Source organism: Amblyomma americanum, chromosome 6, assembly GCF_052857255.1.
Source record: "Amblyomma americanum isolate KBUSLIRL-KWMA chromosome 6, ASM5285725v1, whole genome shotgun sequence".
Taxonomy (NCBI): Eukaryota; Metazoa; Arthropoda; class Arachnida; order Ixodida; family Ixodidae; genus Amblyomma; species Amblyomma americanum.
This window is the reverse complement of record NC_135502.1, coordinates 186789095-186809365: the sequence shown is the minus strand read 5'-3', so window position 1 is coordinate 186809365 and position 20271 is coordinate 186789095. Positions and strand designations below refer to the sequence as shown.

Below are 20271 nucleotides of genomic sequence, written 5' to 3'. Positions count from 1 at the left end.
TTGAATGCTGCGCCTGGGGGCCTAGCCTGCTGCAGACCACTGGATGCGCAGAATCCCTTGGAGATGAACAGGCCGGCGCACTTGTTTTTCGGTTTGGAAATAATTCGGAACTTCTAGGTGCATCATGCGAAGGTTAGTAGGCGCAGTTTAAGCGTGTTCTCCAGAGTCGTCCACTGCTGCTACGTGCTAGTGCCGGAGGATCGCTGACGTGCTGCTTTTATTTGCTGCGCCTGGGGCCCTGGCCTGCCGCGACCACTCGATGCACAGAATACCTGGGAGATGCTCAGGCCGTCGCACTTGTTTTTCGGCTTGGAAATACTTCGGAACTTCTAGGTGCAGCCTGAGAAGGATTGTAGACACAGTTTAAGCGTGTTCTCCAGTGTCGTCTACTGCTGCTGCGTGCGAGTGCCGGAGGATCGCTGACGTGCTGCTTTTAATTGCTGCGCCTAGGGGCCTGGCCTGCCGCGACCACTCGATGCACAGAATCCCTGGAGATGATCAGGCCGGCGCACATGTTTTCTGGATTGGAAACACCTCGGAACTTCTAGGTGCAGCCTGCGAGGGGTAGTAGACGCAGTTTAAGCGTGTCCTCTAGTGTCCCCCACTGCCGCTGCGTGCGAGTGCCGGCGGACCGCTGAGGTGCTGATTTTAAATGCTGTGCCTAGGGCCCTGGCCTGCGCAGACCACTCGTTGCGCAGAATCCCTGGGAGATGATCAGGCCGTCGCACTTGTTTTTCGGCTTGGGAATACTTCGGAACTTCTAGGTGCAGCCTGCGAGGGGTAGTAGACGCAGTTTAAGCGTGTCCTCTAGTGTCCCCCACTGCCGCTGCGTGCGAGTGCCGGCGGACCGCTGAGGTGCTGATTTTAAATGCTGTGCCTAGGGCCCTGGCCTGCGCAGACCACTCGTTGCGCAGAATCCCTGGGAGATGATCAGGCCGTCGCACTTGTTTTTCGGCTTGGGAATACTTCGGAACTTCTAGGTGCAGCATGCGAAGGATAGTAGACGCAGTTTAAGCGTGTTCTCAAGAGTCGTCCACTGCTGCTGAGTGCGAGTGCCGGCGGATCGCTGACGTGTTACTTTTAAATGCTGCGCCTGGAGGCCTGGCCTGGGCAGACCACTCGATTTTTTTTCTTTATTGCCTGGCTTTGACACAGAAAATTGCACATAACAAACAATCAACAAAAGACAAACGCTATGTACACCCGACTCGAAGTCAGCCAGCATGAGTCTAGCTTCGTCAACTTAAAATTCACGCAGTGTACAGAGTGGCTCTAGTCTTGAGAGCCACTCCGGAGGCTCCGCTGCGGCCTTCTGAATGGCCAGAAACATGTCCATCCTTTCTCGAAAGTAGATTCGGGCAGGTCTTGCGTGTCTGTCACAGTGAAAGCCTGCCATTCTCGAGCGCCATATACAGTGGAGGCCTGTCAGCATTAATAAATCATAAGGCACCCCATCCTCATTTTCAACACATAAGTAACGGATGCCATACGGGTCTAGTGGAAATTCTTTCTTTAAGGTTCGCTGTAATACATCCCAAAAATAAACCCCTTCCCAACAGTGTAAAAATACATAGTCTATTGTTTCAGGCTTTCTGCAAATTAAACAGTGAGAACCCCAGGGTAAAAATAATTCCTTTCCCTCTAAAAATTTTTTAACCGGTAAGGTTCCGGTGTGCAGCTTAAAAAAGAAGGTTTTGGTTCCTGATGGCACCTGCATGTTTTTAACTCTCTTTAAAACATCTTTGCCTTGGCCTCCACTGTACAAGGCCCTGTACAAGGGCACCGGGAAAACTACATCGCACAAAGCACGGTACAGTTTCTTTCGTTTCACAGTCGACAGAAAGTCATTTGAAAACCGCGCGGGAAGAAACATTACACTGGCTACGATTTCCCGGTAAAAACCGGTGACCCTACTGTAAACGTCAGCAGTTCCGACTATGTACTCTGGAAGCAGATGCCGCAGCCTAACTTGGCATACGGTACGCAAAAACGGGTCTCTTGTGTCCCGAAGAAACAAAAAACGATTGACCAGCTGTCTCACAAACAAATGGCCCAGTCCCAGCCCGCCGTCTTGAACCCGTCGGAACAGGTTGGTCCGGCTGCAGCGCTCCCATTCAGACGACCAGACAAAGATGGCGAAAATTCGGTGTAGCTTTTGAATACTTAACCGTGAACAGTGCAACACCTGCATGACGTACCAGAGCCTGCTGATAAAGAACAAGTTGCAAACAGTGGCTCTGGCGAAAATGGACAAGGTCGTTCCTTTCCACTTATCAGCTCTTTCCCGTATCTCTTTAATCTGCCCTGTCCAATACTGTTCACTGTCACGGTAAGCAGCGAGTGGAACGCCCAAGTATTTATCTGGCGTCGTCGTCCAAGGCACGCTGGGAAACCGCTCCGGCGTAGATGCCCACCTTCCGTGCCAAAGTCCGAGGCACTTCGACCAGTTAACCCCGCTTCCAGTAGCTTGGCTGAAATCTCGTACACATTGAACGGCCTCGCTTATGCCTCCCTCGTCAACGGCAAACACAGCAATGTCATCAGCGTACGCCAGAACCTTTACTTCGGCTGCTTGTAAACTGAATCCGGTAATACTTCTGTTTTTCAGTAGCTTCAAACAAAGGGTCTCCACATAAATACAAAATAAAAGGGGGCTGAGGGGACAGCCCTGGCGCACCGAACGCTGCACGCTAATGGGGGCCCCCAGACTCTTGTTAACGATCAATTTCGTCGTGCAGTTCCGGTACGCCAGGGCCACACCCTCGCGAATAACAGAACCAACGTTAACATGGTTTAATACTGCAAACAAAAGTTCATGGGCAACGCAGTCAAAAGCCTTTTCTAAATCGATCTGGAGAATAGCCACCTGACCATTTGTGTCATCACAGGTTTCTAAGACACTGCGCGCAACGTGAATATTTGTAAAAATAGACCGCCCTTTAATCCCGCAGGTCTGATGCGGACCAACTAAGTGATGAATCACGGTCTGCAGCCTTCGCGCCAAAATCTTCATAAAAATTTTGTACTCAACATTAGTGAGTGCTATCGGTCGGTATGCTGTCACCAGTCGTAATCTGTCTGTGTCGTCTGTTTTGGGAATCAGCACAGTATGGGACGACCCATAGGACGGAGGCAGTGCTTTGACTTTAAAGGCTTCGTTAAAGATTACCCTCAAGACCGGGGAAATTACATGTTTAAATTCTTTGTAGAATGCCGCGCTGAACCCGTCCGGTCCAGGCGACTTTCCTGGGTTTAAACTATCTATTGCTTGCTCGACTTCCTCTTGATTTATCTGCTGTTCTAATCTGTCTTTAGTTTCGTCGTCCAGACGGCGCATCTCGGCTAGAAACGCCTCCTTAAATGTGATAACATCTACCGGGTGCGATGCGAAGAGCGCCTGGTAATGCTCGAAAAAGGCTCCTTTGATGTGATCGATGTACGTTTTTGAAACACCTCCCCATTCTATTTCGTTAATGTGATTTCTTTCGGCACGGGTTTTTTCCAAACCAAGTGCTCGTTTCGTTGGCGCTTCCCCTGCAGCCATGTTTTCTGCCCTTGCCCTCACCAACGCTCCCCGATAACGTTCTTCTTCGATTATCTCTAGCTTTTGCTTGGTTTTTCTTATGTCCTCCATCCATTTACCAGGCGCTCGGCATTCCTGTTTTAACATCTTCTGAAGCAGTGTCTTCAGCTCAATTTCCTGTTGTTTCGCTTGATGACGTATACAAGTGGCTCTTTCTATTGCTTTTAATTTTAAAGTTTCCTTAGTGAGCTCCCACTGCTGCCATATCCTCATGTTGCTACTTGGTTCTATTTTGGCTACTTCTTCCCTTACAGCTCGGTTATTAAATTCGTCCTGAAGTAGCTTGTCATTCAACTTCCACATTTCCCATGAAAAACCATTCCCCTTCCTAATGAATCCTATGCAGCATTGAACCAAACAGTGGTCAGAAAATGATACCGGCATAACTACATAACTATTGCATTTAGGTACAGTTTCCGCGGATGCATAAATGCGGTCTAGCCGTGCGTGACTTGTGCCCTCGAATCGTGTGTACCTTACAGCACGCGTTCCTTCAAGACACTCTGCTACATCCTCGAGGTTGCAGTTCACAATCATTCGTAACAACACTTCGGTGCTTTTGTCTCGGAAACCTCGGAGGCTTGTCTTGTCGCGCGCACTAAGGACACAGTTGTAATCGCCCATAACAATCAGCTGTCTGTCAGTGCGAAGCGGTTCTTCGACGCTTTCAAAAAACGCGGCTCGGTCATTAACCACATTAGGAGCGTAGAGGCAAACAATGCGCCAGTCTATGTTACTGAGCGAAAAATCGATGGACACGTGTCGACCCGACAAGCACGAATGATGACCGTGTACATCTATTCCCGGCAACGTCTTAACAAAAAGAATACAGCCAGCCGATGTGCCTACAGCATGGCTAACGACGGCAAAATACCAAGATGTTAAACGTCGCACCATGCTCCCGGTCTCTTCCTCACCATCGACTTTAGTCTCCTGCACTGCCAGTATATCAATATCTTGCTCCGTTATAAGTCTGTACAGCTGGCTTTGTTTTCTTTTACCTGCCAGGCCTCTGACGTTTAGGGTGGCGACTTTAAACGGAGTTGCAGAAGCCATTTTAACTTAGGAAGAAGAGACCGAAAGCACGGTGCTTACCTCCCGCGCCCAGCATGTCGCTAGACGATGCCGTCGCCGCCGGTGTCATCCGGCGCGAGCACGTGCTCCTGGTCAGGAGACGCCTTGTCGCCGCCACGCTTCTCAGCCGGAACTTTTGGGCGCCGTCTCAGACCAGCCCGTCGTGCTTGGGCCGTCTTTGCCGGCGGTTCCCCGACGCTGGGCTCCGCTGCCTTCTCCCCGTCGGCCTTGGTCTCGGTGTGTGGCCGCTTCGCAGGTGTAGTCACGCCGACGTTCATGCGGGAGTCGTCCTTTTCGTCGTGGCTCTCGCTGGCGGCCTTCCGTTCCACGTGCACGGACGAGCTCGCTCCATCTTTGGGCGTTTCCACAGGCGTCGAAGATGGGTCAGTAGCTGGCGACCCGCTCTCCTGAGCCACAGCCGTGTCGGTGTTGCTACTCGCAACAGCTGGCTGCACCGCCACCCCCTCCGCTTTGCCCGTGTCGTCGGCACCGCTCGCTGCCTCCTCTGCTTCGACGACGTCCATCAGTTCTGCGGAGACGCTCGCTGCTACATGCCCGGTGGCCGACGCGTAGGTACGAACGCAGTCAGCCTCCGAGTGTCCATAGCGCCGGCATTTCGAACACCTGGGCACCTTGCAATCGCGGCGAACGTGCCCCGTGCCGCCGCAACGAAGGCACTGCATCGGCCGCCCGGGAACCACCACGAGAGCCAACTCGCCAGCGACTCGTACCTGGTGGGGCAGGTCGTCCACCTTCACACCTGGCTTCAGTTTCAGAAGCACGGTCCTCGTGGTGGACCCCTTCTCCTTCATGCCGGCGACGCGCCAACGCTCCCGGGTGACCTCGGTCACGTTGCCGAACGCCGCGAATGCCGTACGGATGTCCTCGTCGGCGACGCCGTGAAGCATCCAGTGGAGGCGCAGCTTTACCTGGTGGTCTTCTGGATCGAAAACAATGCAGCGGCGTCCCTTGACTTCCAGCTCCTTCGTGGCGGCCAGTTTCTTTGCGGCGTCAGCGGTGCTGAAGGTCACCGCCCACACGTGGTTTATCTGGTACGCCCCCAACGCCACGACGTCGGGGAGCGCACCAGCGTTGGCGAGGGCGTCCCTGAAGTCTTCGACCCTGTAGGGTCTCGCACGCACGTCCCCGTGCAGAAAAACCTTGTTTAAAACCACACGTCCGGTAGGCAGGGTAGGCAGGACGATCTCGTAATCCTTATCAGCGTCGCTGGCAAACCTGTTTCCGCGGCCGGCAACGGCCGCTATCGCCGCTCCGTGGGAGCTCATGATCCTGCGTCCGTCACGCTCGGTGGCCGGAAGTAGAATGGGCAGACCACTCGATGCGCACAATCCCTTGGAGATGATCAGGCCGGCGCACTTGTTTTTCGGTTTGGTAATAATTCGGAACTTCTAGGTGCAGCATGCGAAGGATAGTAGACTCAGTTTGAGCGTTTTCTCCAGAGTCGTCCACTGCTGCTGCGTGCGAGTGCTGGCGGATCGCTGAGGTGCTGCTTTTAATTGCTGCGCCTGAAGGCCTGGCCTGCTGCGACCACTCGATGCGCAGAATCCTTGGGAGATGACCAGGCCGTCGCACATGTTTTCTGGCTTGGAAACACCTCGGAACTTCTAGGCGCAGCCTGTGAGGGATAGTAGACGCAGTTTAAGCGTGTCCTCCAGTGTCCTCCACTGCTGCTGCGTGCGAGTGCCGGAGGATCGCTGACGTGCTGCTTTTAATTGCTGCGCCTAGGGGCCTGGCCTGCCGCGACCACTCGATGCACAGAATCCCTGGAGATGATCAGGCCGGCGCACATGTTTTCTGGATTGGAAACACCTCGGAACTTCTAGGTGCAGCCTGCGAGGGGTAGTAGACGCAGTTTAAGCGTGGCCTCCAGTGTCCCCCACTGCCGCTGCGTGCGAGTGCCGGCGGACCGCTGAGGTGCTGATTTTAAATGCTGTGCCTAGGGCCCTGGCCTGCGCAGACCACTCGTTGCGCAGAATCCCTGGGAGATGATCAGGCCGTCGCACTTGTTTTTCGGCTTGGGAATACTTCGGAACTTCTTGGCGCAGCCTGCGAAGGACAGTAGACGCAGTTAAAGCGTGTTCTCAAGAATCGTCCACTGCTGCTGAGTGCGAGTGCCGGCGGATCGCTGACGTGTTACTTTTAAATGCTGCGCCTGGGGGCCTGGCCTGGGCAGACCACTCGATGCGCAAAATCCCTTGGAGATGATCAGGCCGGCGCACTTGTTTTTCGGTTTGGAAATAATTCGGAACTTCTAGGTGCAGCATGTAAGGATAGTAGACGCAGTTTAAGCGTGTTCTCAAGAGTCGTCCACTGCTGCTGAGTGCGAGTGCCGGCGGATCGCTGACGTGTTACTTTTGAATGCTGCGCCTGGAGGCCTGGCCTGGGCAGACCACTCGATTTTTTTTCTTTATTGCCTGGCTTTGACACAGAAAATTGCACATAACAAACAATCAACAAAAGACAAACGCTATGTACACCCGACTCGAAGTCAGCCAGCATGAGTCTAGCTTCGTCAACTTAAAATTCACGCAGTGTACAGAGTGGCTCTAGTCTTGAGAGCCACTCCGGAGGCTCCGCTGCGGCCTTCTGAATGGCCAGAAACATGTCCATCCTTTCTCGAAAGTAGATTCGGGCAGGTCTTGCGTGTCTGTCACAGTGAAAGCCTGCCATTCTCGAGCGCCATATACAGTGGAGGCCTGTCAGCATTAATAAATCATAAGGCACCCCATCCTCATTTTCAACACATAAGTAACGGATGCCATACGGGTCTAGTGGAAATTCTTTCTTTAAGGTTCGCTGTAATACATCCCAAAAATAAACCCCTTCCCAACAGTGTAAAAATACATAGTCTATTGTTTCAGGCTTTCTGCAAATTAAACAGTGAGAACCCCAGGGTAAAAATAATTCCTTTCCCTCTAAAAATTTTTTAACCGGTAAGGTTCCGGTGTGCAGCTTAAAAAAGAAGGTTTTGGTTCCTGATGGCACCTGCATGTTTTTAACTCTCTTTAAAACATCTTTGCCTTGGCCTCCACTGTACAAGGCCCTGTACAAGGGCACCGGGAAAACTACATCGCACAAAGCACGGTACAGTTTCTTTCGTTTCACAGTCGACAGAAAGTCATTTGAAAACCGCGCGGAAAGAAACCTTACACTGGCTACGATTTCCCGGTAAAAACCGGTGACCCTACTGTAAACGTCAGCAGTTCCGACTATGTACTCTGGAAGCAGATGCCGCAGCCTAACTTGGCATACGGTACGCAAAAACGGGTCTCTTGTGTCCCGAAGAAACAAAAAACGATTGACCAGCTGTCTCACAAACAAATGGCCCAGTCCCAGCCCGCCGTCTTGAACCCGTCGGAACAGGTTGGTCCGGCTGCAGCGCTCCCATTCAGACGACCAGACAAAGATGGCGAAAATTCGGTGTAGCGTTTGAATACTTAACCGTGAACAGTGCAACACCTGCATGACGTACCAGAGCCTGCTGATAAAGAACAAGTTGCAAACAGTGGCTCTGGCGAAAATGGACAAGGTCGTTCCTTTCCACTTATCAGCTCTTTCCCGTATCTCTTTAATCTGCCCTGTCCAATACTGTTCACTGTCACGGTAAGCAGCGAGTGGAACGCCCAAGTATTTATCTGGCGTCGTCGTCCAAGGCACGCTGGGAAACCGCTCCGGCGTAGATGCCCACCTTCCGTGCCAAAGTCCGAGGCACTTCGACCAGTTAACCCCGCTTCCAGTAGCTTGGCTGAAATCTCGTACACATTGAACGGCCTCGCTTATGCCTCCCTCGTCAACGGCAAACACAGCAATGTCATCAGCGTACGCCAGAACCTTTACTTCGGCTGCTTGTAAACTGAATCCGGTAATACTTCTGTTTTTCAGTAGCTTCAAACTAAGGGTCTCCACATAAATACAAAATAAAAGGGGGCTGAGGGGACAGCCCTGGCGCACCGAACGCTGCACGCTAATGGGGGCCCCCAGACTCTTGTTAACGATCAATTTCGTCGTGCAGTTCCGGTACGCCAGGGCCACACCCTCGCGAATAACAGAACCAACGTTAACATGGTTTAATACTGCAAACAAAAGTTCATGGGCAACGCAGTCAAAAGCCTTTTCTAAATCGATCTGGAGAATAGCCACCTGACCATTTGTGTCATCACAGGTTTCTAAGACACTGCGCGCAACGTGAATATTTGTAAAAATAGACCGCCCTTTATTCCCGCAGGTCTGATGCGGACCAACTAAGTGATGAATCGCGGTCTGCAGCCTTCGCGCCAAAATCTTCATAAAAATTTTGTACTCAACATTAGTGAGTGCTATCGGTCGGTATGCTGTCACCAGTCGTAATCTGTCTGTGTCGTCTGTTTTGGGAATCAGCACAGTATGGGACGACCCATAGGACGGAGGCAGTGCTTTGACTTTAAAGGCTTCGTTAAAGATTACCCCCAAGACCGGGGAAATTACATGTTTAAATTCTTTGTAGAATGCCGCGCTGAACCCGTCCGGTCCAGGCGACTTTCCTGGGTTTAAACTATCTATTGCTTGGTCGACTTCCTCTTGATTTATCTGCTGTTCTAATCTGTCTTTAGTTTCGTCGTCCAGACGCGGCATCTCGGCTAGAAACGCCTCCTTAAATGTGATAACATCTACCGGGTGCGATGCGAAGAGCGCCTGGTAATGCTCGAAAAAGGCTCCTTTGATGTGATCGATGTACGTTTTTGAAACACCTCCCCATTCTATTTCGTTAATGTGATTTCTTTCGGCACGGGTTTTTTCCAAACCAAGTGCTCGTTTCGTTGGCGCTTCCCCTGCAGCCATGTTTTCTGCCCTTGCTCTCACCAACGCTCCCCGATAACGTTCTTCTTCGATTATCTCTAGCTTTTGTTTGGTTTTTCTTATGTCCTCTATTCATTTACCAGGCGCTCGGCATTCCTGTTTTAACATCTTCTGAAGCAGTGTCTTTAGCTCAATTTTCTGTTGTTTTGCTTGATGACGTATACAAGTGGCTCTTTCTATTGCTTTTAATTTTAAAGTTTCCTTAGTGAGCTCCCACTGCTGCCATATCCTCATGTTGCTCCTTGGTTCTATTTTGGCTACTTCTTCCCTTACAGCTCGGTTATAAAATTCGCCCTGAAGTAGCTTGTCATTCAACTTCCACATTTCCCATGAAAAACCATTCCCCTTCTTAATGAATCCTATGCAGCATTGAACCAAACAGTGGTCAGAAAATGATACCGGCATAACTACATAACTATTGCATTTAGGTACAGTTTCCGCGGATGCATAAATGCGGTCTAGCCGTGCGTGACTTGTGCCCTCGAATCGTGTGTACCTTACAGCACGCGTTCCTTCAAGACATTCTGCTACATCCTCGAGGTTGCAGTTCACAATCATTCGTAACAACACTTCGGTGCTTTTGTCTCGGAAACCTCGGAGGCTTGTCTTGTCGCGCGCACTAAGGACACAGTTGTAATCGCCGATAACAATCAGCTGTCTGTCAGTGCGAAGCCGTTCTTCGACGCTTTCAAAAAACGCGGCTCGGTCATTAACCACATTAGGAGCGTAGAGGCAAACAATGCGCCAGTCTATGTTACTGAGCGAAAAATCGATGGACACGCGTCGACCCGACAAGCACGAATGATGACCGTGTACATCTATTCCCGGCAACTTCTTAACAAAAAGAATACAGCCAGCCGATGTGCCTACAGCATGGCTAACGACGGCAAAATACCTAGACGTGAAACGTCGCACCATGCTCCCGGTCTCTTCCTCACCATCGACTTTAGTCTCCTGCACTGCCAGTATATCAATATCTTGCTCCGTTATAAGTCTGTACAGCTGGCTTTGTTTTCTTTTACCTGCCAGGCCTCTGACGTTTAGGATGGCGACTTTAAACGGAGTTGCAGAAGCCATTTTAACTTAGGAAGAAGAGACCGAAAGCACGGTGCTTACCTCCCGCGCCCAGCATGTCGCTATACGATGCCGTCGCCGCCGGTGTCATCCGGCGCGAGCACGTGCTCCTGGTCAGGAGGCGCCTTGTCGCCGCCACGCTTCTCAGCCGGAACTTTTGGGCGCGGTCTCAGACCAGCCCGTCGTGCTTGGGGCGTCTTTGCCGGCGGTTCCCCGACGCTGGGCTCCGCTGCCTTCTCCCCGTCGGCCTTGGTCTCGGCGTGTGGCCGCTTCGCAGGTGTGGTCACGCCGACGTTCATGCGGGAGTCGTCCTTTTCGTCGTGGCTCTCGCTGGCGGCCTTCCGTTCCACGTGCACGGACGAGCTCGCTCCATCTTTGGGCGTTTCCACAGGCGTCGAAGATGGGTCAGTAGCTGGCGACCCGCTCTCCTGAGCCACAGCCGTGTCGGTGTTGCTACTCGCAACAGCTGGCTGCACCGCCACCCCCTCCGCTTTGCCCGTGTCGTCGGCACCGCTCGCTGCCTCCTCTGCTTCGACGACGTCCATCAGTTCTGCGGAGACGCTCGCTGCTACATGCCCGGTGGCCGACGCGTAGGTACGAACGCAGTCAGCCTCCGAGTGTCCATAGCGCCGGCATTTCGAACACCTGGGCACCTTGCAATCGCTGCGAACGTGCCCCGTGCCGCCGCAACGAAGGCACTGCATCGGCCGCCCGGGAACCACCACGAGAGCCAACTCGCCAGCGACTGGTACCTGGTGGGGCAGGTCGTCCACCTTCACACCTGGCTTCAGTTTCAGAAGCACGGTCCTCGTGGTGGACCCCTTCTCCTTCATGCCGGCGACGCGCCAACGCTCCCGGGTGACCTCGGTCACGTTGCCGAACGCCGCGAATGCCGTACGGATGTCCTCGTCGGCGACGCCGTGAAGCATCCAGTGGAGGCGCAGCTTTACCTGGTGGTCTTCTGGATCGAAAACAATGCAGCGGCGTCCCTTGACTTCCAGCTCCTTCGTGGCGGCCAGTTTCTTTGCGGCGTCAGCGGTGCTGAAGGTCACCGCCCACACGTGGTTTATCTGGTACGCCCCCAACGCCACGACGTCGGGGAGCGCACCAGCGTTGGCGAGGGCGTCCCTGAAGTCTTCGACCCTGTAGGGTCTCGCACGCACGTCCCCGTGCAGAAAAACCGTGTTTAAAACCACACGTCCGGTAGGCAGGACGATCTCGTAATCCTTATCAGCGTCGCTGGCAAACCTGTTTCCGCGGCCGGCAACGGCCGCTATCGCCGCTCCGTGGGAGCTCATGATCCTGCGTCCGTCACGCTCGGTGGCCGGAAGTAGAATGGGCAGACCACTCGATGCGCACAATCCCTTGGAGATGATCAGGCCGGCGCACTTGTTTTTCGGTTTGGTAATAATTCGGAACTTCTAGGTGCAGCATGCGAAGGATAGTAGACTCAGTTTAAGCGTTTTCTCCAGAGTCGTCCACTGCTGCTGCGTGCGAGTGCTGGCGGATCGCTGAGGTGCTGCTTTTAATTGCTGCGCCTGAAGGCCTGGCCTGCTGCGACCACTCGATGCGCAGAATTCTTGGGAGATGACCAGGCCGACGCACATGTTTTCTGGCTTGGAAACACCTCGGAACTTCTAGGTGCAGCCTGCGAAGGATAGTAGACGCAGTTTAAGGGTGTCCTCCAGTGTCCTCTTCTGCTGCTGCGTGCGAGTGCCGGCGGACCGCTGACGTGCTGATTTTAAATGCTGCGCCTGGGGCCCTGGCCTGCGCAGTCGACTCAATGCGCAGAATCCCTGGGAGATGATCAGGCCGGCGCACCTGTTTTTCGGCTTGGAAGTACTTCGGAGCTTCTAGCTGCAGCCTGAGAAGGTTAGTAGACAAAGTTTAAGCGTGTCCTCCAGTGTCGTCTACTGCTGCTGCGTGCGAGTGCCGGAGGATCGCTGACGTGCTGCTTTTAATTGCTGCGCCTAGGCGCCTGGCCTGCCGCGACCACTCGATGCACAGAATCCCTAGGAGATTACCAGGCCGGCGCACACGTTTTCCGGCTTGGAAACGCCTCGGAACATTTAGGTGCAGCCTGAGAAGGATAGTAGACACAGTTTAAGCGTGTTGTCCAGGGTCGTCTACTGCTGCTGCGTGCGAGTGCCGGAGGATCGCTGACGTGCTGCTTTTAATTGTTGCGCCTGGGGCCCTGGCCTGCCGCGACCACTCGATGCACAGAATCCCTGGGAGATGCTCAGGCCGTCGCACTTGTTTTTCGGCTTGGAAATACTTCGGAACTTCTAGGTGCAGCCTGAGAAGGATAGTAGACACAGTTTAAGCGTGTTCTCCAGTGTCGTCTACTGCTGCTGCGTGCGAGTGCCGGAGGATCGCTGACGTGCTGCTTTTAATTGTTGCGCCTAGGGGCCTGGCCTGCCGCGACCACTCGATGCACAGAATTCCTGGAGATGATCAGGCCGGCGCACATGTTGTCTGGATTGGAAACACCTCGGAACTTCTAGGTGCAGCCTGCGAGGGATAGTAGACGCAGTTTAAGCGTGTCCTCCAGTGTCCCCCACTGCCGCTGCGTGCGAGTGCCGGCGGACCGCTGACGTGCTGATTTTAAATGCTGCGCCTAGGGCCCTGGCCTGCGCAGACCACTCGTTGCGCTGAATCCCTGGGAGATGATCAGGCCGTCGCACTTGTTTTTCGGCTTGGGAATACTTCGGAACTTCTTGGCGCAGCCTGCGAAGGACAGTAGACGCAGTTAAAGCGTGTTCTCAAGAATCTTCCACTGCTGCTGAGTGCGAGTGCCGGCGGATCGCTGACGTGTTACTTTTAATGCTGCGCCTGGGGGCCTGGCCTGGGCAGACCACTCGATGCGCAAAATCCCTTGGAGATGATCAGGCCGGCGCACTTGTTTTTCGGTTTGGAAATAATTCGGAACTTCTAGGTGCAGCATGCGAAGGATAGTAGACGCAGTTTAAGCGTGTTCTCAAGAGTCGTCCACTGCTGCTGAGTGCGAGTGCCGGCGGATCGCTGACGTGTTACTTTTAAATGCTGCGCCTGGAGGCCTGGCCTGGGCAGACCACTCGATTTTTTTTTCTTTATTGCCTGGCTTTGACACAGAAAATTGCACATAAACAATCCACAAAAGACAAACGCTATGTACACCCGACTCGAAGTCAGCCAGCATGAGTCTGGCTTCGTCAACTTAAAATTCACGCAGTGTACAGAGTGGCTCTAGTCTTGAGAGCCACTCCGGAGGCTCCGCTGCGGCCTTCTGAATGGCCAGAAACATGTCCATACTTTCTCGAAAGTAGATTCAGGCAGGTCTTGCGTCTCTGTCACAGTGAAAGCCTGCCATTCTCGAGCGCCATATACAGTGGAGGCCTGTCAGCATTAATAAATCATAAGGCGCCCCATCCTCATTTTCAACACATAAGTAACGGATGCCATACGGGTCTAGTGGAAATTCTTTAAGGTTCGCTGTAATACATCCCAAAAATAAACCCCTTCCCAACAGTGTAAAAATAAATGGTCTATTGTTTCAGGCTTTCTGCAAATTAAACAGTGAGAACCCCAGGGTAAAAATAATTCCTTTCCCTCTAAAAATTTTTTAACCGGTAAGGTTCCGGTGTGCAGCTTAAAAAAGAAGGTTTTGGTTCCTGATGGCACCTGCATGTTTTTAACTCTCTTTAAAACATCTTTGCCTTGGCCTCCACTGTACAAGGCCCTGTACAAGGGCACCGGGAAAACTACATCGCACAAAGCACGGTACAGTTTCTTTCGTTTCACAGTCGACAGAAAGTCATTTGAAAACCGCGCGGAAAGAAACCTTACACTGGCTACGATTTCCCGGTAAAAACCGGTGACCCTACTGTAAACGTCAGCAGTTCCGACTATGTACTCTGGAAGCAGATGCCGCAGCCTAACTTGGCATACGGTACGAAAAAACGGGTCTCTTGTGTCCCGAAGAAACAAAAAACGATTGACCAGCTGTCTCACAAACAAATGGCCCAGTCCCAGCCCGCCGTCTTGAACCCGTCGGAACAGGTTGGTCCGGCTGCAGCGCTCCCATTCAGACGACCAGACAAAGATGGCGAAAATTCGGTGTAGCTTTTGAATACTTAACCGTGAACAGTGCAACACCTGCATGACGTACCAGAGCCTGCTGATAAAGAACAAGTTGCAAACAGTGGCTCTGGCGAAAATGGACAAGGTCGTTCCTTTCCACTTATCAGCTCTTTCCCGTATCTCTTTAATCTGTCCTGTCCAATACTGTTCACTGTCACGGTAAGCAGCGAGTGGAACGCCCAAGTATTTATCTGGCGTCGTCGTCCAAGGCACGCTGGCAAACCGCTCCGGCGTAGATGCCCACCTTCCGTGCCAAAGTCCGAGGCACTTCGACCAGTTAACCCCGCTTCCAGTAGCTTGGCTGAAATCTCGTACACATTGAACGGCCTCGCTTATGCCTCCCTCGTCAACGGCAAACACAGCAATGTCATCAGCGTACGCCAGAACCTTTACTTCGGCTGCTTGTAAACTGAATCCGGTAATACTTCTGTTTTTCAGTAGCTTCAAACAAAGGGTCTCCACATAAATACAAAATTAAAGGGGGCTGAGGGGACAGCCCTGGCGCACCGAACGCTGCACGCTAATGGGGGCCCCCAGACTCTTGTTAACGATCAATTTCGTCGTGCAGTTCCGGTACGCCAGGGCCACACCCTCGCGAATAACAGAACCAACGTTAAGAAGAAGAAGAAGAAGACTTTATTTCCACCATGTGCAGTACACAGATGGAGGACGACGGAAAAAAAAGCCGTCAATAGGCGGCTTGACGAGTCCGTCGCCCCACTTAATGAGCAGCGTTTGGTCAACAGCAATCAATTCATACAGTCAAACAAAAGAAAATGAAAACACTTGATCAGTGCAGAACAGAAGCAAAACAGAGCGGTCCGAAAAATGAAATCCCAGGATAAGTAAAATCAGGTATTCATCCTCAGTAAACATAGAGCGAAGCTTAGCAGCGGAGCAAATAAATAAATCAAAGTTAGTAGACAGATAATGGTTTAACAGTGATGGTAAAGAATAACATAGGCGTTCCATGCCAGAGTTCAAACGGGGTGCAACGATTTTCCAACATTCTCCATGTCTTGTAGCATAATATTGTTCATTCTTTTCTAAATATGCCAGAGTACCAAGGTTATGTATGTTATATCTTACTTCATATTTAAATCTAGTACTCAGACGGTAGAGATATAGTTTATGAGCCGTAATGACATGCGCTCTATGAAAAAAACCTGCAGTTGTTGCATTATAACCGGCGTTGTACACATGACGTAGGTATCGCTTCTGCATGACATAAATTTTTTGTAGGTTAGAAAATGTAGTTGTACCCCAGACAAGTTGGCAATAGTTAACATGTGAATAAAAGAGTGAATTATAAACCAATAGTTTAAGTTTTGTAGAAAGAATGTATCTGAGACGACCAATTACTCCAGTTATCCGAGCTAAATTTGTCACTAGTAAGTTCACATGAGTTTCCCAGGACATGTGAGCAGTAAATGTCACACCAAGGCTTTTGAAATGGTCAACAATGTCAACAGGACGAGAGTTAAAAATAATATCGGCATGAGGAAGGAGTGGCTTATTCTTTGCCCGAAAGATAACGGCTTTTGTTTTATTTGTGTTAATTGTCATAGAATTATAGGACGATCATTGTTGTAGTTGAACTATTGTGTCATTGCAACTAGAGATAAGTTGATCGATATTATTACCAGAGAAAAATATGCTAGTATCGTCTGCGTATATGATAAATTTGGCATCCTGGTTAATATTAACAATGTCATTTATATAAAGGTTAAAGAGCAAAGGCCCCAATATGCTACCTTGTGGGACACCACAAGCCAGTGGTAGGACTTGTGATCGAGAGTTATTAATTTGGACTACTTGTCGCCGGTGGGACAAATATGACCGTAGTAAATGTAACGCACATCCACGTACACCATAAATATCCAACTTATTCAATAAAAGTTCATGATTGACCAAGTCAAAAGCCTTGGAGAAGTCAACAAATAAGCCAACCACGATTTTCTTGTTCTCAAATTGTGTTAAAATATATTCTTTTTGGTGAAGCAAGGCTAATTCAGTTGACATATTCTTCCGGAAACCAAATTGGTAAGGTGTTAATACATTGGGGGTTTCGATGAAATTCAAAACCCTGCAATGAATTATTTTCTCGAAAACCTTTGAAAAAATCGGCAATATAGATACAGGCCGATAATTGCCCAATTCGTTTCGATTCCCCTTTTTAAAGAGCACTACTACTTTGGCAACCTGCAACTTTACTGGGAATATAGACGTAGTTAAACACATATTAAAAATATTCATAAGAACTGGTGCAATTACATCTGCGACGTATTTGACGGGTTTTATTTGAATTTCATCGATATCCCTACTGCTGCTGTTGTTTAAACTTCTAATTGTTGAAATCACTTCCTGCACTGTGACTGGCAGTAAAAATAAAGTTCTATCATTCCTCCTGTTCATATATTGACATGCGTTGTGGGAACTACCTGGTGTACTCATATTTGTGAAAAAAGTGTTGAAAGCATCAGCCAGTTCCGCCCCTTGCAAGTTCTTGCCCTTAATAGTAAGTTTGGACATGCAGCTCCTGCTATTATCACGGCGTAGTAACATATTTAGTTTGTCCCAAAGCAGTGCGCTCGGTGCATTTTTGACATCCACAAAAGATGAGAAGTAATCTTTGCGCGCAATGCACAATTTCTTTGGTTAGTTTGTTTCGATATTGTTTGAAAATCGTCAAGTCATTAAGATTACGCGTGCGAAGCAATTTTCTGAACAGTCTGTGTTTTGTTCTCATTTGTTGGTAGAGTTCGTATGTTACCCATGGTTTCCGAATTTTCCTATTTCTTTGGCGCTTTTTTACTGGAAAGTGAACTTGGTAAAAACCTTTAAATATATCTAAAAATGCATCATAAGCATTGTCAGCATCGACCAAAGTCAGGACCTTTCGCCAGTCTACTTGAATCAATTCTTTTCTGAATGCATCGAGAGCCGCGTCAGTTACTGGCTGGTAAAGGTTTTCAGCAGGCGGATGTTTAAGAATGCTGGCAACATCTAGGCAAAAAAACACCGGAAGATGATCACTAATAGAACATGCTAATGCACCAGCTTTTACATTCAATAATACAAAATTTGTTATGAAGACATCCAATACTGAATGGCAATTAGTTGTTATTCTTGTTGGATTATTTATAACATTGTTAAACCCATTTGACAGCAAAATATTGGTAAAATTGGTACAAGCAGGAGTATCAATACCCATATCAATGTTGTAATCACCTGCAGCTACCAACATGCACCTGCTTTCCACAACAAACGAAAGAAAGCTTTCATAAAATTCAAGAAATGTTGGAACATGCCCACTTGGCGGCCGATAACAAACCGAATACAGTACTTTATCCGCAAATAAAGATAAAACTTCGTAATCGGGAGTTACAATACTGAAAGCGTCTACTAGTTCGCAGTCCATTTGTTCTAAAGTTAGAACTGCAACACCACCACCGCGACCACAAGGTCGGTTGAGATAATGTGTATTATAGCCTTCCATTCTAAAAACATCACTCTCATTTTTGCTCCATGTTTCACTGAACATGACAACTGAAAAATTGAAAGAAAATTGGCTAAAGAATTCATCTAACAGAAGTGCTTTGTTTCGGACAGATCTGGCGTTTAAATGCACAGATTTTAACGCATGACGTCCCAAATGAGATACCACATTGTTCAAGTCATCTGGTGAATAGAAATCGTGTTCATCCATCTCTAGCTTCTCTGTTCAAGAATGATACTGGCTGGGCGCATCATTTGGGCAGAAGGCGGTCGAGGTCATCACGGCTTCTAATGTGAATTGCGTTTGCACCATCAGACATTCTCAAAAGAACCTTTCCATGCGTATGCCACACGTATTTAAAACCAGCTTCTTTGGCCCAGTTCTTTGTAGCTTGCAGCAGGTCTCTGTTGTGACGGGTCAAGTTTTCCTGGATGAAGATGCGTGGATGGCTATCATTTAGCTTGCTCTTTTTACTTAACCAAGATTCCCTTGTCGACTGCCTTGTGAAACGGACGATTATTCCGGGAATTTTGTCTTTCTGTGCGGGTAGCCTGTGTACCGAGGCAATGTCATGCTCGACCAAATGTGGCGTTTCCAGCTGGTCTGCAACTCCGTTTAGCACATTATGCAAGTTTTCACCTTTGTGACATTCCGTGTGTGCTACGAGGATCCACGTTCGACGGCGCGGCGTAGACGGAGACCCGTGACAGCGGCATCATCAATTACCCAGCCATGCTCTTTGAGTGACGACCAGAAAAACCGGACCCGCCGCCGCCCCGGGGAAACAGGCTTTATCCTCCCCAATTTCCGGTTACATTCCAGGACAAGGGAGCTGTCAGCGGGCCAGAGCGCGCCGTACCACAGCCGACGCTATACGCTACCGCGAAGACGACATTCTTTCCCTCCCCCCCCCCTTTGTCGTGGGCTATCGCCGGGAAGGCACCCACAGCTTCCCAGAAGGGCCGCGACGGACACCTGTCATGGCGGACAGGCAGTACTCGCCAAGAATGTGGAAAGACAGGCGCTAGTGAATTAGCTCCGAAGAGAGAGCCTGTGTATACTCTCACTTGAGAGAGAGTGGTGGCGTTTTTGTTGTTTATTTAGTTTGTATTGTTAACAGACTCTGGGTTCGAGGCTAAGCCCAACCCAAAGGGGTGGTCCCCATCTCGCATGTTATTTTGGATTGGAGAATTGATGCTTTGGGCGGGCCACTGGAAATGACCGCCCTTAGTCCTTTGTTAATCAAGTGCTTAAAAGCACATGTAAACGGATGCAGTCCAGTCTGAGCTGGGGCTCCATGCTTAGCATGTAATGTGATGCTACTTAGGCACTAACCTGCCCGGTCGATGAGTAAAGTAGTGCAAAGTTTGTTCTTTTGTAAATTCAGTTCTGCTTTTTCCAGTTTAACTCTCTGTATATGTATGTTGTAAAAGTATGTTCTGCTGTCATCATCTACAAGCTCGCCTCCTGTTCATCTTCCAAGCCGAACGACACTAGAAGAAGGGTTTGTGAACCATCCTCGAAGAAACGGACGACTATCGAAATTCTACTGCAAGCACGCTCAGGACGACATCGTTCGCCAAGAGGGCCTTCAGCGCCGAAGCCCGTCGGCGTGCAGCTTCTGCCAGCAACCGCTCGAGCCCAACTCCGGAGCCACTCCATCGCCCCCATGAAGCCATCGGCCATACCATGCTGAATACGCCGGTTCTCGTCCGATCACCGAAGCTAAGCAGCATTGGGCTCGGTCAGTACTTGAGAGCGAGGCTCTGGCTGGTTTGCTGAACGACTACTCGGAGGTATTCGCCGCGTCCAACCTGGATTTGGGCTGCTGTGGCGTTATAAAGCACAGGATAGAAACCGACACTTCATCGCCCGTTTACCAGCGTGCGTACAGGATTCCTTACTCCCAACGTGAGGAGATGGAGCGGCAGGTGAGGGACCTGATTGATCGCGGCATTGTCGAACACTCAAAGTCACCCTGGGGAGCACCAGCACTATTGGTGGAAAAGCCAGATGGCTCGTATCGATTGGTAGTGGACTACCGCAAACTAAATGCCGTAACTCG

General features: G+C 50.3%; 1 protein-coding gene across 1 annotated transcript; it reads right to left on the bottom strand.

Moving 5' to 3' along the window:
• Window positions 1-4698: 4698 nt before the first annotated feature.
• On the bottom strand, window positions 4699-5966 carry LOC144095627 (uncharacterized). The gene has a single exon (XM_077629298.1). The coding sequence runs from the start codon at window positions 5941-5943 to the stop codon at window positions 4699-4701; it is 1245 nt and encodes a 414-aa protein (XP_077485424.1). The 5' UTR covers window positions 5944-5966.
• Window positions 5967-20271: the final 14305 nt, after the last annotated feature.

What these genes read in the sequence shown, in the direction of transcription:
- LOC144095627 (XM_077629298.1), bottom strand. Translation starts at nt 5,943, where the DNA reads ATGAGCTCCCACGGAGCGGCGATAGCGGCCGTTGCCGGCCGCGGAAAC.